General features: G+C 50.2%; 8 protein-coding genes across 8 annotated transcripts; 6 read left to right on the top strand and 2 right to left on the bottom strand.

The window, feature by feature from the left end:
* Positions 1-1,285: 1,285 nt before the first annotated feature.
* N7503_009311 (haloacid dehalogenase-like hydrolase) lies at positions 1,286-2,840 on the top strand (the record flags this gene model as incomplete). The annotated part of the gene is made up of 2 exons (XM_057068858.1): positions 1,286-1,766; positions 1,829-2,840. The coding sequence occupies 2 exons, from the start codon at positions 1,286-1,288 to the stop codon at positions 2,788-2,790; spliced, it is 1,443 nt and encodes a 480-aa protein (XP_056919713.1). The 3' UTR covers positions 2,791-2,840.
* Positions 2,841-3,472: 632 nt separating this feature from the next.
* Positions 3,473-3,721, top strand: N7503_009310 (uncharacterized protein; the record flags this gene model as incomplete). The annotated part of the gene is made up of 1 exon (XM_057068857.1): positions 3,473-3,721. One exon carries the CDS (start codon positions 3,473-3,475, stop codon positions 3,719-3,721), a length of 249 nt encoding a protein of 82 aa, XP_056919712.1.
* A 185-nt stretch (positions 3,722-3,906) lies between these two features.
* On the bottom strand, positions 3,907-6,033 carry N7503_009309 (glutaminase family protein; the record flags this gene model as incomplete). Its single annotated transcript, XM_057068856.1, has 2 exons — positions 3,907-5,828; positions 5,904-6,033. 2 exons carry the CDS (start codon positions 6,031-6,033, stop codon positions 3,907-3,909), a joined length of 2,052 nt encoding a protein of 683 aa, XP_056919711.1.
* A 3,829-nt stretch (positions 6,034-9,862) lies between these two features.
* N7503_009308 (velvet factor family protein) lies at positions 9,863-11,098 on the top strand (the record flags this gene model as incomplete). Its single annotated transcript, XM_057068855.1, has 4 exons — positions 9,863-10,090; positions 10,160-10,239; positions 10,290-10,769; positions 10,822-11,098. 4 exons carry the CDS (start codon positions 9,863-9,865, stop codon positions 11,096-11,098), a joined length of 1,065 nt encoding a protein of 354 aa, XP_056919710.1.
* A 1,042-nt stretch (positions 11,099-12,140) lies between these two features.
* Positions 12,141-13,200, top strand: N7503_009307 (TauD/TfdA dioxygenase family protein; the record flags this gene model as incomplete). Its single annotated transcript, XM_057068854.1, has 3 exons — positions 12,141-12,284; positions 12,340-12,549; positions 12,589-13,200. The coding sequence occupies 3 exons, from the start codon at positions 12,141-12,143 to the stop codon at positions 13,198-13,200; spliced, it is 966 nt and encodes a 321-aa protein (XP_056919709.1).
* A 665-nt stretch (positions 13,201-13,865) lies between these two features.
* Positions 13,866-14,519, top strand: N7503_009306 (putative IgE binding protein; the record flags this gene model as incomplete). The annotated part of the gene is made up of 2 exons (XM_057068853.1): positions 13,866-14,129; positions 14,196-14,519. 2 exons carry the CDS (start codon positions 13,866-13,868, stop codon positions 14,517-14,519), a joined length of 588 nt encoding a protein of 195 aa, XP_056919708.1.
* A 216-nt stretch (positions 14,520-14,735) lies between these two features.
* Positions 14,736-16,405, bottom strand: N7503_009305 (WD repeat protein; the record flags this gene model as incomplete). The annotated part of the gene is made up of 3 exons (XM_057068852.1): positions 14,736-14,979; positions 15,038-16,116; positions 16,181-16,405. The coding sequence occupies 3 exons, from the start codon at positions 16,403-16,405 to the stop codon at positions 14,736-14,738; spliced, it is 1,548 nt and encodes a 515-aa protein (XP_056919707.1).
* Positions 16,406-16,763: 358 nt separating this feature from the next.
* Positions 16,764-19,645, top strand: N7503_009304 (MutS family protein MSH4; the record flags this gene model as incomplete). Its single annotated transcript, XM_057068851.1, has 6 exons — positions 16,764-17,255; positions 17,307-17,666; positions 17,713-17,862; positions 17,912-18,031; positions 18,085-18,172; positions 18,219-19,645. 6 exons carry the CDS (start codon positions 16,764-16,766, stop codon positions 19,643-19,645), a joined length of 2,637 nt encoding a protein of 878 aa, XP_056919706.1.
* Between the last annotated feature and the right edge of the window lie 105 nt (positions 19,646-19,750).

Raw genomic sequence — 19,750 nt, 5'->3', positions numbered from 1 at the left:
ACGGAGTGGACTGATCCCAAGATCCGTACCTGAACCCCCAAATCCTCATTTTTGGTTTCATCGGATCCGTTTGATTAGCACAGGGGCTATGTTCGACTGTTTACAGTCACCGCGGGCCCTATAAGGAAAGAGGGATCCGGTTTTCCACGAGAGAAGCGGAAGAACATTAATGCGCTTATGGTAACCCGAAAACGTCCGGCCAGGTTCGGCATAATCGGCATTAGGTCATCGTGCGCTAGAGCACGGGATGTGAGGCTTAATCAGCCAATCACGGCGCTGAGATAAACGGCTTCTACCGATTGAGCTTCGTCCCGTCCATACCGATTGCATTATTCTGTCTCGGCCTCGCTTGTGCTTGGACCTTTAGGCCATGTAGATCCCTTTAGTCACCTCATGCACTCCGTGCATACCTTCCATTTTTCTTTAGGAGCTCGGTGTTGCGGGAACCCGCATGTTACATCTCCGGCGCCACCTCAACCCACCTTACGGGTGGTATAGTGGAGCTCCAACCCACTGATACCCACCTAAATGCGTCCTTTTCGGTTAGCCCGCAATGGGTAAACCCGGAGGGGTTTGTCGAATGAATGCATTAGTGATTATTAGCGACTCTACGTCATGGGTAGAACAGCAATGCTGGTGAGAAGTGTAGGAGCAAAATCGAGTTTTTTTTTTTTTATGAAGCTTGAAGCTATATTGGCAAGGAAGAAGCTATTCAGGACTAAGGAAAGTCGGCCGAGGGGGACAAGCTTATTCTGACATCCCGTGCAATCGGTGCAAAACGAATCTGAAATTACACGATGACGTCAACTGAATTCTAAACAAAATTCCAAAACCACCCCGCCATGAGCGCTTTCTGAATGTGCGCTTGCCAGCGCTTTTGCATATCATGATTGGTACTCATTGCCACGTCACTTGCCGTCTCCATAATTTTCTCTTTGTTAGTGGTCTTACTAGGCTTGGTTGAGACAATCGGGCGTTTGGTCGGACGTTGGCCGTATAGGAGGACTTGAAGAATTTATGGGGCTCCACCAGTCAGAGCTCGTAGACCGGGACTGCTTCATAAGGGAACCGATCAGCGCGTCATCGTTTATAAGTAAATCGGGTCCCTCGTCATCAACCAAACATTGCTCTTCGGTACTCTACTCCGTGACCCAGTTTTGAGGGGTCCATTGAAACTTTCCACTTTCTTCACTTCTTCTACATATATACCTTTTAAGATACCCAATTCCAAGGCCGTTGACTTTCCTTCTCCCATATACCCCTCCAACCACAACATCCATCCACCATGTCTCGCTTTTCTGACGCTGACCTTGGCGTCGAGTCCGCCGCCCCTGGCGATGCGCAGGCCGCTCGCTCCCCACGGGACCTTAACTCGGGTATCCCTATTCCCGATGAGCATGGAGAGACCATCGAAATCCCCGCCACTCGCAGCTCCATGAGCGGCACCTCCGCCATGATGCACCACCTCAGCTTGGGTCCCTCCACACGGGACCGTCGTGGCTCTCGCAACTCCTTCGGTACCTCTCTCCCCATCCCCCGGTCCCCGCGGATGTCGCGGAGCTCGCGTCTGTCTCGTGCCACCCGGCCGAGCGTCGTGGGACGGGATATTATGGCCTCCCAAGTGCAGGACATGTCCCCGGAGAAGGTGGCCGCTGTGAAGAACATGGCCTTTGCCTTCGACATTGATGGTGTCCTGGTTCACGGTAACAACCCGATCCAGGAGGGTCGTGATACCCTTAAGATGCTGAACGGTGACAACGAGCTTGGTAAGAAGCCCAATTCCAACTTAACACAACAAAAAAATAATGTCTAACATGATATTCCACAGGCATCAAGTTCCCCTACATTCTCCTCACCAACGGTGGTGGTAAGACTGAGAAGGCTCGTACTGAGCAGCTCTCTGAGATCCTGGAGCAGCCCGTCCACCTTGACCAATTCATTCAATCACACACTCCCATGCAGGCTCTTGCTGAGTACTACGACACCGTGCTGGTTTGCGGTGGTGAAGGCTACAAGATCCGTGACGTGGCTGAACAGTACGGTTTCAAGAACGTCATCCACCCCAAGGACATCCTCGCCTGGGACCCTACGATCTCCCCCCAACGCTACTTCACCGAGGAGGACCTCAAGGGCGCCCGCCCCCGTGACTTCTCCAAGGTCAAGTTCGACGCCATCCTCTGCTTCGCCGAGTCTTGGGATATGATGACCGACTTCCAGATCATCAACGATCTCCTCATGTCCGAGGACGGATACCTCCTCACCCGCACCAAGAACCCCAAGGAGCACAAGCACATCCCCATCTACTTCTCGCAAGGTGATCTCCTCTGCCCCACCGAGCACAAGGGTCCCCCACGTCTTCACCTCGGTGCCTTCCGTCTCGGTGTCGAAGCGATGTACAAGGCCACCTCCGGTAACGACCTCGAGCGTGTTCTGTACGGTAAGCCCGAGCGCGCCACCTATATCTATGCCGACGAGGTGATGCAAGACTGGATGGAGGATCTGCACGGCGAGAAGAAGCTCCCCAAGAACATCTACATGATCGGTGACAACCCCGCCTCCGATATCGTTGGTGGTAACATGTACGGCTGGAACACTTGTCTTGTCCGCACTGGTGTCTTCCAGGGAGGTGACAACGACGAGGAGAACCCCGCCAACTTCGGTGTCTTCAAGAATGTCAAGGAGGCTGTCCAGGCTGCTATCCGCAAGGAGCTTGGCGATGACTTCAAGTTCAAGTGGGAGTCCAAGATCAACCCTGTCATGCACGGCAACTCTCAGTCCGCTATTGAGTAAAGGATTTTGATGAAGGGAAGAAAAAAACCAACGAGAAAAACAAAAATGCGTTCGCGTGCCAGTGGAAAGTGTAATTTCGGGCTGATGAACAAACACGTTGAATTTACTGATGAACGAGTTATGGATTTTTTTTATATACCACGTATAGAGTGCATAGAAGGGATTTTCTTGACCAAGTTATGACAATTTGACTTTTACCATCTTTATTTCGTCCCAATATTTGTTATTATCGTAGTATATTAAGTTTGAATGTTCAAGTTTTCATCTAAAATGTGAACCTTAAGTTATCCGAGTTAATCCTACTGATTGGTGTACCTATATCTATATAGTACCCAATCATACATCCCTGTATATAGAAACCAATAATATGGGAAGCTAGGCAGGAGTCATGCCCAGGTGCTACTGTAGACCACACTAATGGTAGCCTTGTCGACGATCGTTGCTCATTTGGTCCACGAGCCTCTGGGGCCATATACATATGAACCCCGAGGCCCCAACCTCGACCCTGATTCACATCCCCACCTGGCATCTGTACCAGCTAGACAACACTAAAAACCCAACGTTCAAATTTGTATGCCCTCAAGTACTATCAGATCATTGGGAAGCTAACAAGCTTCCAAGGTTCTGTATTTCAGGTCACCACAGCCACCGTTTTGCCGTTCTTAGAAACACACACTTCACGATGTTCGAGCAGGTGAAAGCCAAACTATGGTCGAATCCTGAAAGACCATCAAAGGACGGATATGAACGAACCGCCGATGAGAAACCATCTAAGAGTGAGGAAAAATCCCAGAAGCGATTCTCAAGGGAACATAGTAAACGAGTGCGCGCACGAGAGAAGGCTTTGGTGAAAGCACAAGAGAAACGAGCAGGGGGTGGGAAATTCGAGATGAGAGGAAGTTTTTTGACGATTGGTGGTGGTGGATGCTGATTCACTTCGAGTCATGATCCCCAGGCACTGTGAGTTTACGACGGATAGACAATTAAAGGCACGAATTATGTATTATGACTGGGTGGACAACAGTATAAGCTAAGATCCACGGGTATTCAAGAGTGAAAGGGTGAATAGCCTCTAAGGTCATTACTTCCTCCAAATGCAATGCAAATATTCAATCATTATGACCAGATATTGGCCCCAGAGAGTGCGGCCAAAGCAAAGTGGCTGCCTAATGTCGGCCGCGCTCGGAATGAATAAGATTCGCCAGCGGAGTAGCCGTCAGTGGCAGTGACCCAATACCTGTCACAAAACGGGGCGGTGTTCAGACCGTTCGAGATGTACGCCCAAATGTCATTAATGAAGCTGTCCCGTGCATCGCCGCTGACAGTGGCAGCCACGAAGCTTTGCCAGTTTGTCTGACCCCAGCCGATGGTACCGTCTAGAGGCACACCTGCATCTTCCCGCACGGTCGGGTAAAATTCGGTGGTTGTGTTATACGTATCATCTGGGAAGACGTCCAGTCCGAACAGCTTGTCTGGGTAGTGGTTAAAGACGAGGAACCAGGGTGTGATATCGTACTGGATCAAGAAGCGGGTTCCAGCAGCATCAGTACCCAAATGATCCGTCCAAATTTTGTCTGCCCAGTCGCGACCCGTCGTCACATACGTTGTATCGCTAGCCAGCTTGCCGTAGGTTGTCAGCGCGACGGCAGCCTTGACGGCTAGATTGGTCTGGTTCGCGAGATCTCCCAGCGCGTCGTTCAAGGACAGCTGTGCAGCCGGATACAGGCCATTGTTATATAGGTAGGTCGCATATGTCTTGATCTGGGAGGAATAGGCGTCATATAGGTCGGTATCTCCGCCGGCCTTCTGGTATGCGTAGGTGAGGAAGATCACATTGCCGCTCTCCTCAATCGGCATGGACTCGCCGGAAGACAGATGACCCGTCGCATTCGGATATGAGGCCCCAATATCGTGCACTGCGTAGCTCTCGGAGTAGGCGTCGGTAGCCATGTACTCGAACACGGGGGTGAGGAGCAGCTTGATATAGTCGGGACTCAGGACGTAAAAGATAGGGAAGGTCGCATAAATGACGTCGACGGTGTTGATGTTGCCATCACTAGAGATCTCTTTAATGAAGGCGCGGGTCTCGCTGGTGTCAAGGGACTCATTTGGAATGGTCACCTCAATCCCGCCGTAGACCTGGCGCACGGACAGGGCCAGCACATCGGAGTAATTGGATCCAAAGCTGGATGACCCTGTGCTGGAAATCAAGTCATCGAACTGGGTCGACTCGGAATTGGCAGCATCGTAGTCATCGAGGAAGTAGGAGACGGCATCAACGGTATCAGGGTAGGTTGCACGATAGTAACCCGTTTGCGCGGCTCCCAGGAAGTTAATGGACGCCTCTCGCACGTGACCGATCGCGAAAGTGACCGCCGATTCGTCCGCGGTCGTACCCAAATCATGAGCAAATCCCACCACCGCACCTGAGGTCCAATCCGCGTAGGTGTCGGTCAGGGTGCCGTCGCTAATGAACTGCTTCCTCACAGTGACCCGCGGACCGGCCTGAGTGGAGAGCGTACTACTGCCAGACGGACGGGTGGCGTAGACGGCGCTGCCCCACAGAGCTTGGCCATCGCTGTTTTCTGAATAGGTCGCCTGCCCGACCGCTTCGATCTGGAAGACGCTTGTCGACCCAGTGGTGGAGTAACTCCAGCTGGAGTCAGTGGACTGGCCCGTCCAACTGCCACTAATATCGGAGTAGATCTGAACGGAGCTCGAATCGCCTGCAGCGAGCGTCACCGTCAAATAAGAGAAGGGCAGGGATTGGCGGAGATAATTCTTGGGGGACACGGGTGAGAAGAAGTCTAGCGTGAAGCTGCGCGAGCCGGCTGTAACAGTGAAAGTGGAATGCGTCGAGGTGTACGTGGCCGCGGTCACAGTGCCCGACGTGGTGCCGTCATTGGGGCTGGCCACGCCAAATAAATTATAGGTGGTATCATCTACACGAGCGATGACCGACCAGACCAGATCATTTCCAGCCCAGAACTGGGCATTAAAGGAAGGTAATGATTCAACTTCGTTGCCAGGGATCCACGCTGCCGATCACCAACGTTAGATCGCCGATCCCGGGGTAAATGGGGGAAACCAAAACACAGAAGATCAGCACGCACCTGATAGATATGGACTCCGCACCGCCAAAGGATATGACGGAGGTTTTAATGGAGTATAGGTGACCGCATTGCTAGGCGACACCAGAAACGAGGCCAGCAAAACAATCACGCCCCAGGTGTGAGTGAACATGATTATATAGTAAACCTCTCAACCTGACGTGTCAGGGAGTATACCAGGTATGTAGATCTTGAGTCGAAGCGGGACTACAAATTTCAAGGGGGAGATGAATAAATAATATACTGTTTAAGACAAACAGAAGCTTCCTGCAGGTCCAGGCTAGAACAACATGCCCGAAACCGGGGGAATTCGACCTTCAAATAGCTGACTCCATGCGATGCGCCATCCAATCTCGCATACAATCCGATCACAACATGTCAAGTGCTCCTTGCGTGAGAAAGGCCCTAATGCACATCAGCACAGAGCAGGAAGGTGGGGATGCACTGTCAGTTGATAAGCCGATGTATATACTTCACATTGGGCTTGAACTAGTTGACACTAAGCACGCCATCTAGTGTAGACATGATGAGCCACCGAGCACTACTCACAGAATGATCTACCTATCCCTGTTTAGTTAGTCGAGAGGCGAGAGCCGATCGGACAGCAATAGTGCGCAAAGCCTCAGCAAAATGGCGTCATGAGGATTCACATGAGATTTGTTGATAGGATACAGAACTAGACTACTGTACATCTGCCGTGGACCTTTTCGGAAAACATGCCGTCCTTGGAAGTACTGACCAAAGCAAGGAAATGGACCCAGTCAAGGGATATGGATGGAATGGCTCGGATTGTAGCTGAGGCTGGAGTCCGGGGTGTAAATGAACGGCCCCACATGTCCTGCAAGCGCAAAACACGGTGAAAGGGAGAACATCGTACTCGCATATGTCCACTCGGAACGTGGATCAGCGAGTGAATGATAGTCTGGTGGACGCATCACACCAGTTTGGGGAAGTATGGCATATATCATCCATTCCCCCTCAATCTAGTCCATAACCACTACACTCAACTATATCCAGTTCTGAACACGCAGATACCTCCTTCTGCGGGGTATCATCCCCGAGCCAATGGGGCTGTTTTCTTTAGAATAGCGCACGGCACTCGCGGTGGGTTGAGGTCATCGGGCAGCTTCAAAGAAACCCACACTCAGCCCAGGGCCTGTCCTCAAGCCTCAAGATTGGATCTTGGCCATGTGTCCCTCATCGTATGACTCCACCCCAAGTTGCATGAATCAGGGTGACCGCTGGTTTATCCTAGTCAACCAACACACCAAATCCAATATGTCTCAGATGGAAAAGAGAAAAATCTTGGTCCCGAGGTCTCTTGCACCATTTCCCCACCTTTAGGCGATGATAAACAAAAAATGATGTGCGAAGCCCACTGTCACCAGAGCAAAAGAAAATTCCCAATTATCTTTCTTTCCTAAGATTCCTCAAGTATTTCCTTGGAATATACTCAGTTCCACAACATCTCTGGTGCAACATGTCAGGTTCTGCAGAGTCTAAGCTTGCATGATGATCAGGGGAAAACGCGGATCAGCTGACGAAAGCTGACGACAACTCTAGCCTCGTTCACCACTTACCGATCTGAACGCGTTGCTCCCCCCGGAAGTTACCACGAGACTGGGCTCATCGTACATAGATGACTGGAGGGGTGGCTGCAAGGGGCTGACTGTTTTAGCACCTTCCCCTGAATATCATAGGGCAGAACAGGTTTTCGTTCCTCGATCCGAGATATGGAATTACTATCCAATATTGGGAGAACCCGATCTGAGTACATTCCTTGCATGATCAAGATTCAAGACCGCGTGGGCGCGACAAGGATAAAGGACGCCTCATTGATGACGGAGATTAGTTGAAGGCAAGGTGGAGATAAAGGCCTTGCCAATTTCCCTTGAACTCGGCTGCATTTGACCTGGATGAGCTGTCTTTGCGGTATCTGCGTTCTTACCCCTGAGCTCCTTGAATAAATCAATCCATCTACGCGGCCATACGCGGCCAGATGCAGGTGGGAAATGAAGGCCGCGAGTCGTGAATACATACCCCTGAGTATCTGTCATCAGAGCACGCAAAATGATGCGACTGAAGTTGCAGAATGAGTGATCGACAGAACTACACTCGAGACTCATATTTTTTACAATGGGTGACACGGACCGGGCTCTATCTTGATCTCTGGGTACTCGGCTGTTGGATGTATCGCAATACAAGTGGAGTACTCGAATTTGATCCCGTCGGTTCGTGGATATACCGTTTTTTATATATTTACTCTGGACCCAATATGGTGATTTGAACTCGGCATGTTCCTGGATAGCGAAACAAGAGCCGATTATGCCGACTATGCCAGGTCACACGTGGGATTTGAGGTCAAATACTCCACAGGCATGGTTTTGTGAGCAATCCAAAGAAATCAGTGAAGATATGATCCGTTGAAGCATGGATTTGTCAAACTCATATTTCAAAGCAAAAGAAAACGCTAAGATTAGTACAATGAAGAGATAACATTGGCATATCAGCGCATGTCGGGGATTTATATAGTTAAAGGCTCCGGATTGAGGCTCCGTATTCCCTCTCATCCACGGACTTGATCCCCCCGCATCAAACACTCGTACCATAGGACACGCCGGCGAGGTTCGTGTATTCTTGGGACAGGAGGCGCCTACTAAAACATGGGCCGACGAGAAGTGGTTCCGGGACAGGGCCCGGTGTCCATCAGAAAAGAAACAACAAAGATGTATAGAATCGGAAGATAAAGTCACCTCTCACAACGGAATTGCCCTGTACTCTATGATTAATTGTACAACCTCGCGGGACGTTATACTCCGTAATCTCCGAGCGTGCACGGTCCCGAGAATCAGCCGAGCGTCAAAGCAGATTGCAGAACCAATCCCGTTCCGGTCAAGCCAGATTTGCTTTGTGGTTCTCAAGTCCCGGTTGACCCGCCGAGTGGGACGGCTTTTCCGCAAACGGCGGTGGCAGGGGTTTAGGGAATCCCTAGAGAGAGTGAAAGAAAACCCTGCAAGTTCGCGGTTACATCGGCAGGTTCTGTCGCGCGCAAATGGTGGCTTGCGATTCGTCAGGACCGGGGTTGTTGAGCGAACCCGACCGTTTGGGTTCTGGGCGAATGTGGCAGACCAGATGGTGACAGGGTTGACCGCTTTTCTTTCCGCCTTGAAATGTGGATGTTGGACTGGGAAAAGAAGCATGATTTTGAAGAGATCAGGTGGAAATCAAAGTCTAGTAATTCATAAAGTAGTCTCTCATCATCCGATTGGCCATGGTCTACGTCAATTCGACCTCTATCGATAGATCGATGAGCTACGTGCTACATTCTTGGGCTAGATAGGCGCCAACACCCCATATACCAGATCCATGAAATCGATCGTGTGGAATGTTGAATAAATGACCAATGACTGAAATGAAAGCTTTCAATTCTTTTTTCATAAAACCCTCGGGTTCTTCCAAGATTCTTTCTTCTCGAGATGTAACGGTGAAAGTGATCTAAATTCTGCCGGTCCACCGCTTAGCTAATGACCGCAATCGTCGCACCTTACAGTCTTTGGGTCTAGGTTCCTGCGCGGCGGATCTTTCATGGCGGAAACTGCAACCAAAGTCTGCTTCGAGAACGTCACTCTCTCCTCCCCCCCCGGCTTAGCTCTGCACTTTGTTCGATTCCTTCTCTCTTCTCTCCTTTCCCTCCCTCTCTCTCTTCAACCACCTATCTCTGCCTTAATAAACCACTTATTCCCGGACCCTCGGATACTCGCGACCGCCCCAACCCCGGGAAGTCGATGCTTCAACTCTGACGTGTGGATTTCTAGCGGGGTCGCATGCCACTTATCTTGTCCCCCCGCCTCTAAACAACTTTAAACAAGGGTCCACCAGCACCCCAGAGAATATCAAAAAAACAATCGGACCCATCCTTTCAATCGTGAGCTTCGGCCCTCGGTTCATCGCCTGCACGAACCATGTACGCTGTTGAGCAGGAAAGGGCCCATCCGGTGCCGCCGCCACCACCACCTCTTTCAATGGATCGCATCTCTGCGCCGTCAGCCGCATATCCCACGCCCGGGACTGGCCCACTACGCTCATCCGATCATCTTGCGCCCGTGACGACCATGCATGATGGCCGTCTCTGGTCATTGCAGGTCGTCCAACAGCCCATCCGAGCTCGCATGTGTGGCTTTGGTGATAAAGTGCGTCCGATTGCTTCCCACCATACACCATATTGCTTTGGATATCTGGACTAACATAAGTGTCTTTAGGATCGACGACCAATTACACCGCCACCGTGTATCCGACTCATTGTGAGAGATGCGCAAACGGATAAAGAGATTGATATCAAGTAAGATGCTCCGTCGAAGCGCTCGACGATTTGGCTCTAATACACTACAGTGAGATCGACACTTCATTTTACGTACTTACCGTCGACCTATGGAATGCCGAGGGCACCAATGAAGTCAACCTCGTGAAACACTCTGCTACCTCACCTTCAATCTCAACCGCCATGTCATCCTCGTACCCGCCTCCACCCCAAAGCATGTCTCCTACCTACCCTCCTGGCTATGGCCAGCCCTATGGCAATCCAGTTGGATATCCACCAGTGAACAACTACTACGGCGCTCCACAGATGCAGTATCAAAATGCCTACAACCAGCAAGTAGGCTACCCTCAGTACGGTTATCCACCTCAAGCTCAGATGCAACCCGCCATGTCTCCCGCACCGGCAGTTACCGGTGGACCTGGAGGGATGTTCACTCGCAATCTGATTGGAAGCTTGAGCGCTAGTGCTTTCAGATTGACGGATCCCGACAACAAGATTGGTGTGTGGTTTATTTTGCAAGATTTGAGTGTACGCACAGAAGGTTCCTTCCGGTAAGATCCGCCCTGATCCCAAAACAAGATGGCATTTGCTAATGGCCAACAGACTGAAAATGAGTTTTGTCAACGTGGGGACACAGTCTACCGAAACAAGCAATGGGGCTCCCGTCATTAACCATGGAACGGCCCCAGTTCTCGCGTCAGTTTTCAGCGAGCCATTCCAGGTTTTCTCAGCAAAGAAGTTCCCCGGTGTTATTGAAAGCACCCAACTGAGCAAATGCTTCGCTTTGCAGGGCATCAAGATTCCCATCCGGAAGGATGGAGTGAAGGGTCCTCGCGGCCGGGGTGGTGGTGATGATGACGATGATGAGGGAGATTATTAGAAAGAGCATAAAAGCAACTTTTTTTTTCATAGATGGGCCTGACCCATCTTGCTCCAGCACGAAATGATTCCCCCGAGGCGGAGACGCATTCGCCGGAGATGAATGAATGGATGAGGGTTATTTTCTTGCTTGGGTGGATCAAGACGTGGGGCAACTAAAAGGGGGCGTGTTGGCTTTACGGTGTTCTCGGTGGCCTCTTTTCCTTATTTTATTGGGATTATATTGCTAAACGGATAGGTTCTGGGTGGGGTGCTTGGCTTTTTCATTTCTGCTGGCTTCGGCCATGTTTATACCAGGAGTCGGACCAGCCGGTCATATATATACACCTTTATTATTGTCAATCCATGCCCATTTCGGGTTGGACTATACTTTCAGTGATCTTGGAATTCTCTGCATCGTTTGGCCCTCGAAAACTCAGGTGGAAGGTGTAGCGGGTGGCATTGAAGAGCAGAGGTACTATCATACCACTTTAGGGGGTAGGTACCTATATTGGTTAGCTAACTAATTATTGGAGGAAGATACTCGGTCTTTCAGCAGTCGTGAAGATCAAAATCTGCTTGACGCTTCTATGCTTTGGCGCCAGGACCTTGCGTCTCCATGATACTTTACTATTTATTCGGAACCTAATAACTTCAAACGTTTATGAATCACAAACGAATACACGCTTTGATCTAATTGAGTATCCATGCAACTGAAAGTACTGGTTTTGATCGCGTAAGTCCTGCCCGGTTAAATGTTTAGATATGGATACTGAGACTCATTGTCTACATTCATGCTTAGACCAACCCCTGCATAAAACAGCCCTGGAGATGCATAGCCCGCTATGATAACGGCGAGGTGTATTTTCAAGTCACTATGAAGTTGTTATCATCTGGACAGAAGTCCGAGCCTTCCCCGCACGTCGCGCTCTTTGAGCCGAGATTACGAGAGGGCTATTAGTGTTCATAGTATAAAAATCATCTTGAGACCCTCCATTCACGGTAACCCATCTACCAATTTGATGAGCACTTTTGCTAATTGCTCCTCCGAAGTAAACATAATCATGCCTGGTCTAGTTGCGCCTCCGTTCACGCGCATCGCCATCACGGAGTTACATCCTACATTCGGAGCTGAAATCAGCGGTGTCGACTTTTCACGTCCAGTAGATAAGGATGTCTTTCAGGAGATCTTAGCCGCCATCAGCAAGGTTTGTATACCCCTGTCATGCAGCAGCATCCCCTTGAGTCTTGACACTATAATAGTATGGCATCTGCGTGTTCCGCAATACAGCCCTCGACGACGCCCACCACGTCGAATTCGCAGCTCAGTTTGGCGAGCTGGACGACGTCACCCCCTACATCTCTGGCGGGCGAGCCCACCGCCTCTCCGATGTCCGTCTATTCGACGTAAGCAACATTGATCTAGATGGGATGGTATTTCCATTAGACAACGTCCGACGCCAGTGGAACAAGGTGCTAGCATAACCCTATCTCATCTGATGCATCTAACAGACCCAGGGAAACGGATTGTTCCACGTCGACTCAAGCTTCAACCCCCGACGAGCCGGGTACTCACTTCTCCGGGCGCATGAACTCCCCCCCGCTGACCTGGGTGGAGAAACCGAGTTTGCAGATGTGCGAACAGCCTTTGCCGACCTCCCACCTAGTCTCCAGACCGAGCTTCGAGAACGAGATTACATAGCTGCGCATTCACTGTGGCATTCCCGCAAAGTCGCTGCACCAGAAACGTTCATAGATATCGATCCGGCTGAGTACCCCATGAGTCGACATCACCTACTCCAGCGCCACGAGGCATCGGGTCGGGAGACGCTGTACATAGCGGCGCATATTCACCATATCGAGGGGCTAGAGGAGGGCGAGTCCAGAGCGCTTTTTGAACGGTTATTCAAGCATGCAACGCAGGCGAAATATGTCCTGCGAGTGAGATGGGAGAATGCAGGGGATTTGGTACTCTGGGATAATACCAGCGTCATGCATCGGGCTGTGGGCGGTGAGTTCGAGGGAAAGTATCGGCGCGACATGCGTAGGGCTACCGTTCATGACGGGAGCAGCTCGGCGTGGGGACTGAATGAGCGCACGGAAGAACGACAAGGTCTGCCGTGAAGTTATCTGGTTACATCATTGTCAATGGTAATATGGAGTATAGTTACATTGAAGAGTTGATGTTTCTCGTATTAAAGTCTAAGAATATGAAGACAGAGTAAAAATGGATAAGAATAGTGTACAAGAATAGAATAGAATGAGACATGGAATGCAGATCAACATCGTTCACCAACTCGTGTTTGCGCTCACATTTCAAATCCACGGATAATACGGGGCCCACCGAGTCATTTTCCCGGTTTTAATGCTTCTTGGCATCTTGTCTCACTCATGGAGCTCACTATACCATCTCGAGAACCAGGGGAGAGACATACGGCAGCTCGGGTAAAGAGTTGTGCACACGATTTCGTTAACGGGACTAGTGGCGCATAGCAACGAGCCTAAAATTCATGTTGTCTCACTCACGACCAATAGGCTTTGCCACTCGGTGACCCCGCTAATCGGTTGTGGCCGACCCTGAACAGTGTCATCGATTTTGGTTCCTTGGGATTGAAGCCTGGTGGACCCTTGTTTTACTTTCAATGTTCGCGGGGTTAACCGATACCCTGATGCCTTCCTGCTCTCTATATAAAGAGGTGGTATGCGCCAGAACTTAGAAATATCATTCACTCATCTCATCACATTCAAATCCGATTAATACTTATATCCACCTATACTCTTATTAAACCATGAAGACCGTCATTGCTTCTATTGCGCTGCCTCTCTTGGCTGCTGCGGCGCCAGCTCCCGCTGCTACTCCCAGCGCAGCCAACCTCCCAGCCTTCGGCGTCATGTCCGTCCGCTCTGCCTCGCCAATTCACTACATGCAGATGAACGCTGCAGGCCAGAAGTTCTACCTCGGTGGAACCACTGCCTCCTACTGCCCGAGCATTGATGGCATCGTTTGCCCCCCTGGTAATCAGACCGTTTTCGCTCCAGGTGGTAACGCCATGGTATGTGACACAATATATTGGAATGTGGGACAAGACGTATAGACACCATACTAACAAAACATATAGGATGTTGAGGTTCCTGGTGGTCAACAGGTCTATGTTGATCCCACTGGTGCTCTGAGCTTTACCCAGGCCCACTCTGCTTCTATTCCCGCTGGTTCTGCGGTCGGTGGTTTGGTGTATGAGACTGGTCAGCCTTGGTCTCACTACAGCTTCAACGGCTGGGATGCTCAGGGTCTCATGGCTTGCCCGACTACCGATAACCGTTGGCAGGTATTCGCTGCCATGCAGAACGCTACTGTGCCCTCCGGTGATGTGGCTGACTGTCTTGGCTTCTCTGCTATCGCCTTGACCTATAGTGGTGATATTCCTGCCTGGCAGTACATTTAAGGAAGCTGCTCCGAGTTGCTCCATCGCTGGTCTTGTGATTATTCGTTAGAATCCACCCGCGCACATAGCTCTGTACATACGTTGTCTTATATTGCTTGTTACCACTTAGCTTTTAGCCTGCTATGAAATGTTCATATTAATAAGATCAATGAATAAACCAAAACACTCTGCACTTTTAAATCTATCGGGCAATGGGTATCATTCTATACATTTTGTCTAGTTCCGCCAAATCCGAATCGCTTTGTCCTTGCCTCCACTGCCGACCTTCTGCCCATCGGGACTCCAGTCAACGGCAAAGACTTCATCCTGGTGACCTGGCAGATCCACTGACAGTTTACCCGAGCGCACATCCCACACTTTGAGGGTTGTGTCCTTGGATGAGGATACGAGAAGTCGTGAATCTGCGGAGAAGCAGCACTGGTAAACAGCACCAACGTGGCCGCGGAAAGTGGTAATGAACCTAAAAGCACCCATTAGCAATTGTTTTTCACTGATTACGAGAGACGAGGTTAATGTACTTTCCGTCACGTCCGTTCCACAACTTGACGTGGTTATCAAATCCAGCAGAGGCGATGTATGCCATATCAGGGGAGAAAGTAACGTGATTAACCTCCTTCTGGTGACCCAAGAGACGAGCCACGGGCTTGGTCGAATTGGATGGGTCCCACAGGTACATAGTGAAATCATCACTGGCCGACACCAGGCGCTCAACAATCTTGTTGTTCACAGTGGCAGCCTCCTCAAATCGCTTCTTCGCCGCAGCAACCTTCTCGGCTTCTGTTGAAGGAACCTTTCCTGTGTGGTCGTGGTAAGAAACGCGCAGGGCGAAATCGGTAGAAAGAGCAAGGTGGTTCACGCGGTGGGCATGTGCCGACAGAGTCTGAATAAGGGTGCCGTCCTTAGAGTTCCAAATCTTGATAGTCTTATCGTGCGATGCAGTATAGATCTTGCCAGTACCACCCCATCGCACACAGGTAACAGAGCCTTTGTGTCCAGTCAAAACTTTGTCAATGCGCTTAGAGACAACATCCCAAATGCGGACAGTTGAGTCCTTAGACGCCGAAGCCAGAAGAGGCCGCCCAGACTCCTGCACATGGTAGGGCTCCCAAGCCAGACTGGTGATCCACTTTGCGTGACCCTTAAGCGGGCCACCGAGCGCCTGTCCTTTCTTCGCATCCCACAGCCGCACGGTGTTGTCCATACTACCGGTCGCGATCATGGCACCGTTGGGCGAGTATGCCACGGCCAACACCCAGCTAGTGTGACCCTTCAATGTGTGAAGTGGGGTGCCAGTATCGCAATCCCAAACACGAGCGGTAGAGTCTCCACTTCCAGAGACCATGGTGGAGGACGAGACGGGGGAGAAGGAAGTTGCGAGAATGGCTTCGCCATGACCGGCGATAGAGGCGGCACAGCGGGAGACAGCCTTGACTCGGAACACCGCTTGCGGGGTAAAGAAGAGAGAGATTGTATCTTCGGTGGTCTTGACGCCAGACTGGAGTAGCGAGTGGTACAAGTCCGAGAGAATATCAATGGTTTGTCCTTCTGGTTTGTCGGGGTGGTGGGTGAAGCGATACGGGACTCGTTCATCGTCTTCCTAATTGACCAAAATGAGTTAGAATGCTCAATTGCTAAATGAAAACCAAAAATGAGGAGCATACATTTCCTTGCAATGTGTTCAAAAGTGTTTCCAGGTTCTTGATGTTTGCATCGGCCACGGGAACCGAGACTGCAGGCCCGGTAGCATTACCGGTGGCCTGGTCGAAGAATTGCACACGAACACTGCCAAGATCAGTGGGGATACTTTGAATCTCCTGCTGCTCGCGTGCCTTTTCGGCAGCAGCAAGCTTCTGGCGTTTACTAGGTGGGGGCACGAGAGTCGACATTGTCTTTTTTTTTGGTGGTAGTTGGAGAAGAGAAGAAAATTTAAGATCGGGGCCTTATCTTATCGCGGGGTTTAACGTCACTTATCGATAGCGGATATAGATCGCAATCATTATAGATTCTGTGTCAACATCTATGCGATATGATGTTTCAAATGAAGGGAATGTATTCAATGGGGTAATAGACACATTTTAAGTTGGAAAGATAACCTAAAGCCCAGTTAAATGGCGAAAAGGAGAAGAAAAAAAATGGTGAGGCAGTCATGTATCTATTGGCCCTAGTATTGCTCTGCATTAGAAACAAGAGTATTCACATTCACCCTTCTAACCTTTCCGAATCTAATCTTCCCCAACAATCACTATGTCCACTTTATTCCGAGAGTCCTCGGTCAAATCATCTATTCCATTGCCAACAAGGACCACGACAAGTAGACGCCCCGCAACTGCCAGACCAACGACAACCGCGACCAGCATCGTATCACAGGACATTGTTTGTGCCGTCAGTGAATCCCGTGGCATTTCATCCACTGTCGGCCTAGCCTTTGTCAATTTGGCTACGGCCGAGGCGGTATTGTGCCAAATATGCGACAGCCCAACGTACGTCAAGACCGTCACCAAGATAGGTGTCTTCGAGCCAAATGAGATCCTTTTCATGAATACTGTCGCCGAATCCAAGCTACGCTTCATTATCCAAGAGAACCTACCCGACCCCATCCTCACCTTCCTAGATCGACGATACTGGTCTGATAAAGCTGGGCAGGAATGCTTGGATCGTTTGGCATTCTCAGATGAGGCAGATTCACTGAAGGTTACCTTGGGTGGAAGCTACTTTGCTGCGTGCTGTTTTGCTGCGGTATGCAAATGAGGTCTTTCCCGACCAGTGCTGCTACTGATTTCAAGACAGGCGCTGAGATATATCGAGTCGGAACTTCAGCGGGTCTTCACCCCTCATTCGCTCCGCATTAGATTTGAGCCCTCGCAGGGGTCCATGACAATTGATCTGAAGACAATCGTATCTCTAGAGTTGATCCAGAACCTCCGTATTGCAAAGTCCCGTGACAGCTTGTATGGCCTACTCAATGAGACATTGACACCAATGGGAGCTAGATTGCTTCGATCGACTATTCTCCAGCCCTGCACAGAGCGGAATAAGCTGACAGCCAGATACAATGCCGTGGAAGACTTATCCACCAAGGAAGACATGTTTGTATCAGTCCGGCAGGCTTTGAAGGGTTTACTCGATGCTGATAAAGTCTTGAGCTCGGTCAGTATATGGTTCCACGAAATGGACACTGTTGACTGGTACTCAGATCATATTGGTCCCCACAAAACAAACCATTCAGTATGTTGCACAGTCTGTCAACAATGTCATCATCCTTAAGACCTACGTCTCCGCCATCAAAAGGATATACCAGGCTTTGGGTGCAGCAGACAGTGATTTGCTTATCACGATCCGTGAGGTATCTACCCATCTCAAAGCCGGCACGCTGCAAAGTCTGATTTATCTAGGTGTGCTACCCCGCGGGACATCGTGTGGTGGAGCAACTCATTCAAGATGTATTGAATGAGAATGTCACCTACCAAAGCAAGCCGCTGGATCTTCGAAATCAACGAATATACTGTGTAAAGGTGGGATAGTACTTTGTGCCAACAATGTCAACGATGCCTGACAAAGACTATAGGCTGGTGTCAACAGTCTTCTTGATGTTGCGAGGCAAACTTACAAGGAAGCGAATGCTGATGCAGCAGAGCTTGTGTCCAAACTAGGAGGTAAGTCGAAGGTTCTTCTACGGAGACCTGGCCCTGATGTCTTAAGATACCCATGACATGACTCTAGATCTCAAATATGATTCTGCTCGCCATTACTACATATGCATTCCTTCCGCTGAGCCCGAGCCACTGCCCGATATTCTTATCAACATATTCCGAAAGAGGAATCGCATCGAATGCCAAACACTCGATCTAGTAAAACTGAACCAGAAAATTACAGATGCTCACAACGAAGTGATCAGCCTGAGCGACCAAACCATCCAGCAACTTCTTCGAGATGTCTGCTCCGAAGTCGCAGGGCTGTTCCGAATCAGCGAGGCGATAGCCATGCTCGACATGCTCGCAGCTTTTGCCCAACTATCAACAAGCTACGACTACATCCGGCCCGAGCTGACTGATACCCTAGCCATAAAGGCCGGACGTCATCCCATCCGAGAGCAGATCCATGCCAGCAAATTCATCCCCAACGACGCGTACGCAACACCGCAGACCCGATTCCAGATTATCACTGGGTGCAACATGAGCGGTAAATCAACGTATATCCGGTCTCTCGCCTTAACAACAGTCATGGCACAGATTGGCTGCTTTGTACCGGCGCAGTATGCTTCATTTCCAATCATGCACCAGCTCTTCGCGCGCGTCGCGACAACCGATGACCTGGACGCGAATGTGTCAACTTTCGCAGCAGAGATGCGTGAGATGGCTTTCATTCTGCGGAACGTCCAACCGCGAGGCATGGTTCTTGTCGACGAGTTGGGAAGGGGAACAAGCACGAAAGACGGGCTCGCCATCGCCATCGCTCTAGCCGAAGCGCTTCTCGCAAGTAACTCATTCGTCTGGTTCGCCACGCACTTCCATGATTTAGCACGTATTTTGTCCGAGCGCAGCGGTGTTATCAACTTGCATTTAGCCGCTGAGATTACCTCGGACGCCACCAAGATCACTATGTTGTACCGCATCGCCGAAGGTCCAGTGCCAGATCGTCGATATGGAATTGCGCTCGCTAAGCTGGCGAATCTTCCACCTGAAGTTCTTAACGTCGCAAGTACCGTATCAGAAGAACTAGATCGGATATCTCAATCCCGGAACAATCCATCGCGTATTGTGGCTATCGCTCGAAAACGGAAATTGTTGCTCTCCCTGCACGAACAGCTTATCATCGCTCGAAACGGAAAGATGACCAACAAATCCCTTTTCCGATGGCTGAAGAAGCTGCAGGATGAGTTTGCACTGCAGATGGCTGTCAATAGCCAGGAAGTGGATGCAGCTAAGGAGACCGACGATGACCCGACAGAAGAAAATGAAATGGTTCCAGAGGCCTTGGGACCACCAGATGACGTCTCGTCAGAGAAAGACAAACAGAATCTAGATGGACCCCGATCATTCGCAGAAGCAACTGTTGATGATCCAATTTTGATCAAATCCGATTCTGAGGAAAACAGTACTGGTAATGACAGCGTGGTGCTCGTCTAGGGTTAGGGTCCTGGAGGTTGTATGACTATTCTACGATTTGTATCCATTGAAGCTGTATCGTTTTATGTATCGTTTTATGTGCCTGGTGACGAAGGAGAGCAAGGG

The sequence above is a fragment of the Penicillium pulvis genome (genome assembly GCF_028828015.1).
Source record: "Penicillium pulvis strain IBT 33274 chromosome Unknown contig_7_segment1_segment0, whole genome shotgun sequence".
Lineage (NCBI taxonomy): Eukaryota > Fungi > Ascomycota > Eurotiomycetes > Eurotiales > Aspergillaceae > Penicillium > Penicillium pulvis.
Note: the sequence above shows the minus strand (reverse complement) of the source record. Positions and strands in the feature narration are given on the sequence as shown.